At 55.5% G+C, this 6,191-nt stretch overlaps 1 protein-coding gene across 1 annotated transcript; it reads right to left on the bottom strand.

Annotated features, from left to right (window-relative positions):
• Positions 1-71: 71 nt before the first annotated feature.
• EAH_00057910 (protein kinase (incomplete catalytic triad), putative) lies at positions 72-5,396 on the bottom strand (the record flags this gene model as incomplete). Its single annotated transcript, XM_013397377.1, has 9 exons — positions 72-242; positions 466-1,330; positions 1,455-1,462; positions 1,732-1,942; positions 2,211-2,301; positions 2,546-2,597; positions 2,990-3,874; positions 4,057-4,143; positions 4,419-5,396. 9 exons carry the CDS (start codon positions 5,394-5,396, stop codon positions 72-74), a joined length of 3,348 nt encoding a protein of 1,115 aa, XP_013252831.1.
• Positions 5,397-6,191: the final 795 nt, after the last annotated feature.

Below are 6,191 nucleotides of genomic sequence, written 5' to 3'. Positions count from 1 at the left end.
CTGAGGGTACACACACACCTGCTGCTGCTGCTGCTGCTGCTGCGGCTGCACAGCAGCACTGCTGCAGTCGCTCAATCTACTGAGGCAACTTGTGGGGCCCCTGCAGCTGAGGGGCCCCGGGCAGCAAAACCCACAAGGGTTTGCTGGTAGACACAAAGAGAGAGACGTTTCTCTCCTTGCTGCTGCTGCTGCTGCAGCTGCTGTTGCTGCTGCTGCTGCTGCAGTTGTTGGTGTTCCTCTCTCTGCAGCATGCGCCGGGCCCCACACAGCAGCAGCAGCAGCACCCTTCGGGCTAGGAGAGCAGCAAGACTGCTGCTGCAGCAGCAGCAGAGGATTATCAGGGGGGCCCCCCAGGGGCCCCCCAAATGAACCCTTTAGGGGTCCTCCGCATCGGCATAGATTTGGGGGGCCCCCCAGGGGCCCCCCAAATGAGCCCTTTAGGGGGCCCCCAAGTGAACCCTTTACGGGCACTACAAATGAACCCTCTGGGGGCCCCCCAAACGAACCCTTTTGGGGGCCCCCATATAAACCTCTGGGGGGCCCCCCAAATGAACCCTCTGGGGGCCCCCCAAGTGAACCCTTTTGGGGGCCCCCAAGTGAACCCTTTAGGGGGCCCCCAGGTGAACCCTTTAGGGGGCCCCCAAATGAACCCTCTGGGGGCCCCCCAAATGAACCCTCTAGGGGGCCCCCAAGTGAACCCTTTAGGGGCCCCCCAAATGAACCCTCTAGGGGCCCCCCAAATGAACCCTCTAGGGGGCCCCCTAGGGGCCCCCAATGGGTGCATAGGGGAGGCAGGGCCCCTGAAGGTAACAAGACATAGGGGGCCTCAGAGAGCTCGCAGCCACCAGCTATTATACTCTCTTCAAGCTGCTGCTGCTGCTGTTGCTGCTGCTGCTGGTGCATGGGGCTGCACGCTGTAGTAGGAGAGCAGTGGTTGTTGCGAACTCCTGCTGCTGCAGCAGCAGCAGCAGAAGCACAAGCTGCTGCTGTAGGCGTTGCTGCAACGGCTGCTTGGGTGATGGCGTTGCTGCTGCTGCTGCAGTTGTTGTTGCTGCTGCTGCAGTTGTTGTTGCTGCTGCTGCTGCCTACAGCAGCAATATCACCCGAAGAAAAATTCTTTCTGGGGACAGAGACAGCAGGGATTCGGCGCGATGCTGCTGCTGCTGTTGCTGCTGCTGTTGCTGCAGCTTTTGCTGCTGCTGTTGCTGCTACTGCTGCTTCTGCTGCTGCTGCTGCTGCTTCTGCCTCAGAAGGCCCCTCTAAACCCTTTTCTACTCGCAGACCCCTCGAAAATATCTCGTCAGCCTTCTTATACAGAGCATCCAGCCATCTGTACACAAACCCTAAACCCTAAACCCTAAACCCTAAACCCCAAACACTAAACCCTAAACCCTAAACCCTAATCCGTAAACCCCAAACACCAAACCCCAAACACTAAACCCTAAACCCCAAACCCTGAAACCTAAACGGTAAACCCTAAACCCTAAACCCTTAACCCCAAACCCTAAACCCTAAACCCTAATGCGTAAACCCTTGCCTGACGAATTGTTTGGGCGTAGCCATATGTTCAAGCAGCCACGGATGCAGAAGAAGCTCTTTAGCAGATTTTCGTTTAATTGGGGAGACGCGTAGACACTTGAATAGGAAGTCTCTAAAGTCGGGTGTATATACACCTCGGAGCTGCTGCTGCAGCGCAGCAGCAACAGCAGCATCAGCAATATCACAAGGTACCCCTTGTCTAAAGGGATGTGTAAGAGTTGCAAGCTCCAAGAGAGCTACACCTAGACTCCAGATGTCACCTTTAAACGACATCTCTTCTGCTGCTGCTGCTGCTGCTGCTGCTGCTGTTGCTGCTGCTGCTGTTGCTGCTGCTGCAGGAGACGATCCCGGACCCTCCGATGGAGACGTCGCCCCTGAACCGCTAAACAAACGCTCAGGGCTCCTGCAGCAAAGGCAGCAGCAGCAACAGAGGCAGCAGCACCAACAAATGCAGCAGCAGCAGCAACAAATGCACTAGCGGCAGTAGCAAATGCAGCAGCAGCAGAGGCAAATGCAGCAGCAGAAGCAGCAAATGCAGCTGCACTACCCGCAAATATAGCAGCAAGAAATAGAGGCACCTAGCGCCTACAGTAGCTGCAACAGGACCCTAAACCCTATACCCTAAACCCTAAACCCTAAACCCTAAACCCTAAACCCTAAACCCTAATTACATGTAGAGTTCTGTGCCGACGAAAGTGAGTGGGTCTTCGGTTTCCCCCGACAGCCAACGACTGACCCCCAAATCTGCTAGCTTTACATATCCTGAACAGCAGCAGCAGCAGCAGCAGCAGCAGCATCCGCATGAACAGCAGCAGCAGCATCCGCATGAACAGCAGCAGCAGCATCCGCATGAACAGCAGCAGCAGCATGAGCAACAGCAGCAGCATGAGCATCATCATCAGCAGCAGCAGCAGCATCTTCAGCATCAGCAGCAGCAGGAGCATGAACAACAACAACAACAACAACAGCAGCAGCAGCAGCAGCAGCAGCAGCAGAGTTAGCTGACCTCTGCCGCTGATGAGAATATTTTGGGGTTTGATGTCGCGGTGTACGACCCGCTGCGCATGCAAAAAAGAAAGCCCATCCAATGCCTGCAGCACATAAACAACACCTCAACAGCTAGCTAGTTAGCTAGCTAGCTATCTAGCTAGCTACCTATGTAGATAACTTGTTTGCTAGCTAGCTACTCAGCTAGTTAGCTACCGAGCAGTAGTAGAGAGAGGCAGCTAGCTAGCTAGCTAGCCAACTAGCTAGCCACCTAGCCGCAGCCAGTAAGCGGGTGCAGGCAGCGGAGCTTCTGGGTCTTGAGCTAGCTGCAGCTAGTAGCTAGCTAGCTAATACGTTATCTAGCTAAGCATTTAGCTAGCTAGCTAGCTAGCTAGCTGGCTACCTAACTAAGTGGCTAGCTGGCTAGCTAGTTAGCTAGCTAGCTAGCTGGGCAAGAGCAAACCTGAAAGGCAATGAGTTTGAGGAATTGCTCAGGGACGCCTGCAGCTCTGGGCCTTCGCTTCCTAGAAGATGTAGAGCCTTGCTGCTGCTGCTGCTGCTGCTGCTGCTGCTGCTTTTGCTGCTGCATTTCCTGCTGCTGCTGCGCTGGGGGCGTTTTGTCTCGCTTGGTGCTGCTGCGCCTCCAGTGGTGCCAGCGAGCAGCACCGGATTGTTGCTGCTGCAGCAATGGAGCCTGCTGCTGCTGCTGCTTCTGCTGCTGCATTTGCTGCTGCATTTGCTGCTTCATTTGCTTCTGCCGTCTGTGCTTGTCTTTATTGTGCGAGTCTGCTGCTGCTTCCTCCTTTGCTGCTGCTGCTGCAGCAACAGCAGCCTCAGGCCCCGAGCTGCCACCCCCAGCATCAGCAGCATCAGCAGCATCAGCAGGAGCAGCAGCAGCAGCAGCAACAAGCTTTGCTGCTCGCAGCAAATCGCCTAGAGACCCCCTCTCCATAAACTCAAATACTAAATGTACACAGCCGCCTCTCCTTGATAGCCACCTATAGGCCCCTAGGAAGGGGACAATAAAAGTAGGCAGCGGTGCTGCTGCTGCTGCTGCTGCTGCTGCTGCTGCTGCTGCGGGTTCGGCATCGGATGATGCTGCCGCAGACGCTGGGGAAGGCGCTCCGTCTGAGTCTGCTGCTGCTGCTGCTGTTGTTGCTGCTGTTGTTGCTGCTGCTGCTGGGGACAGAGATAAGGCTCCATACGCTTCTCGGGCTGCTGCTGCTGCAGGCTGCTGCAGTTGTCGCCGTCCTTTGCTGCTTGCTGCTGCTGGCGCTGCTGCTGCTGCTGCGGCTGCTGCTGCTGCTGCTTGCGCTGGCCCCACCCAGTGAGCAGACAGAGACATGGCCTAGGCACCACAAACAGAAGCAAACCTAAACCCTAAACCCTAAACCCTAAACCCTTGATGGGCCTGCAACCCAAGGCTCGCTTATTGAGGTTTAGGGTCTAGGGTTTAGCCTGAGGGTTTTGGAGTTTAAAAGGAGGGTTTAGGGTTTTTTTAGGGTTTAGGGTTTAGGGTTTAGGGTTTACCGTAACCTCCGCAGCGAGCTGATAGCGGTTTGTCTTTGTTGCTTCATCGAGGTGCGTGTACACCCCAAAGCACCCCACATGTATCTCCTGCAGCAGCAACAGCAGCAGCAAACAAATCCCTGTTGCTGCTGCTGTCTCTCTGTCTTTCTTTCTTTCTCTTTCTTCTCTATGTCTCTCTTCCCTCTCCTCATAGGTGCAGCTAGCTAGCTAGCTGTCTAGCTAGCTAGCTAGCTACTCAAGTTCCTGAACTACCTCGTAGCTGGCTAAGTAGCTGTCTAGCTAGCTACACAGCTAGCTAGCCGCACTAAGACTAAGTATCAGGCCAGGCGGGTGGCTAGCTAGCTAGCTAGCTAGCTACTGACCTTAATAGCAACAACAAGGCGAGAAGGAATATGAAGAGCAGCAAAGACAAGAGCACTCCTGCCTCGTCCAACTAATTCTGCTTCCTCCCACCTAAAGTCTTCATGAGAAAGGCCTGGTGCTGCTGCTGCTGCTGTTGCTGCTGGTTCTGCTGCTGTTGCTGTTGCTGCTGCTGCTGCTGCTGCTGCACCTGCAGCAGAGTCACGAGCTGAAGACTCGTCTTCATCGCTATAATAAACATCTTCCTGCTGCCGCTTCTGCTTCTGCTTCTGCTTCTGCTGCTGCTGCCTGCGCTGGAAGGGCACCAACTGCTGCTGCTGCTGCTGCTGCTGCTGCTGCTGCGAGCTGCGTCTCCTGGGGTCTCTAAGGGGCCTCAAAGGGGGGCCCCCCCCATCTATTCGCAGCAAACCCTCTACTCCAAGACCGAGGCGGTAGGCAGACAGTTTAAACTGCTGATGAGAAGATCTTTTGCTGCTGCTGCTGCTGCTGCTGCTGTTGCTGCTGCTGTTTCCGATCATAAGAGAATCAGGGCTAGCAGCAGCAGACAGCAGCTGCTGCAAACCCTCAGGAGGATACAAACTACGATGCCGAGCCTTTTGCTGCTGCTGCTTCTGCTTCTGCTGCTCTGTGTGCTGCCTCTGCGGCAGCAGATCGTGCAGCTGCTGCTGCGTCGCTACTGCTGCTGCTCTTGCTGCTGCTGCGGCTGCTGCATCACCACTATACGCACGAGTGCTGCTGTCTATGAAACGCAGTTCCGCCCGTTCCTGCTGCGGCAGCTGCAGCTGCAGCTGCTGCTGCTGCAGTTGCTGCTGCTGCTGAAGCTGCTGCTGCTGATGCTGATGATACCCTGTAGGGGCCCCCTCGCCAGCTGCACAGCTGGCAGCAAAGGCAGACTCCTCCGTGCTGCTGCGGAGTTCTTCGCTGCTGCTGCTGTTGCTGCTGCTGGGGCATCGCAGGCTTAGAAGATTCAAGCGGCGCATTTTGCTGCTGCTGCTGCTGCTCCTTCTGTTGCTGTTTCTGCTGCTTCTTTCGCTGCCCCTGGTAGTGCTGCTGTGTCTGCATAGGGCAGAAGCAGCACCTGGTGCTGCAGCCTCTGCAGCTGCTGCTGCCTTTGTTATAAGCGCTGCTGCTCCTGCTGCTGCTGCTGCTGCTGACGCTAAGGTTCGATTAGCTTCACAGTTTTTGTCTGTTTGTGTCCTGCGTCTGTTCTCGTTATTTTTTATTTGTTTTAATCTTCTTCTCTGTTGTTTGCTGCAGAGGCTCTCCTTTGCTGCTTTTTATTCGCCGTCGGTGTCTTGCTGCTGCTGCTGCTGCTGCTGCTATTACTTCTGTGAGGTTGCTGCTGCTGCTGCTGCCTTGGTACTGTTGTTACTGCTGTGAGGTTGCTGCTTCTGTGTGGTTGTTGTTGCTGCTGCTGCTGCTGTTGCTGTTGCAGCTGTTGTCGCTGCTGCTGTCGGCGCTGCTGCTGCAGCACCTGTTGTTGCTGCTGCAGCTGTTGCTGTTGCTACAAAGAGATTAACAACTTAAGGGGCCCCCATTTGCCTGAGGGGCCCCAGAGAAGGAGAGGGCCCCTGAAAGGGGGGCCGCTGGGGGGTGGGCGTCGGCAGCGGTCTGGGGGCCCCGAGGGTTTAGGGTTTAGGGTTTAGGGTTTAGGGTTTACGAGAGGATCAGCGCATATAAATTGGTTAAAACTAAATACTCGTAGCCGTTTTCCGCTCGAAAGACACCCCTGAACCTCCTGTCTTGGCAGCAGGAACAAGACCGCTGCTGCTGCT

This window comes from Eimeria acervulina, genomic scaffold (assembly GCF_000499425.1).
Source record: "Eimeria acervulina Houghton genomic scaffold, Eah_scaff1275, whole genome shotgun sequence".
Lineage (NCBI taxonomy): Eukaryota > Apicomplexa > Conoidasida > Eucoccidiorida > Eimeriidae > Eimeria > Eimeria acervulina.
This window is presented reverse-complemented; position numbering and strand designations above follow the sequence as displayed.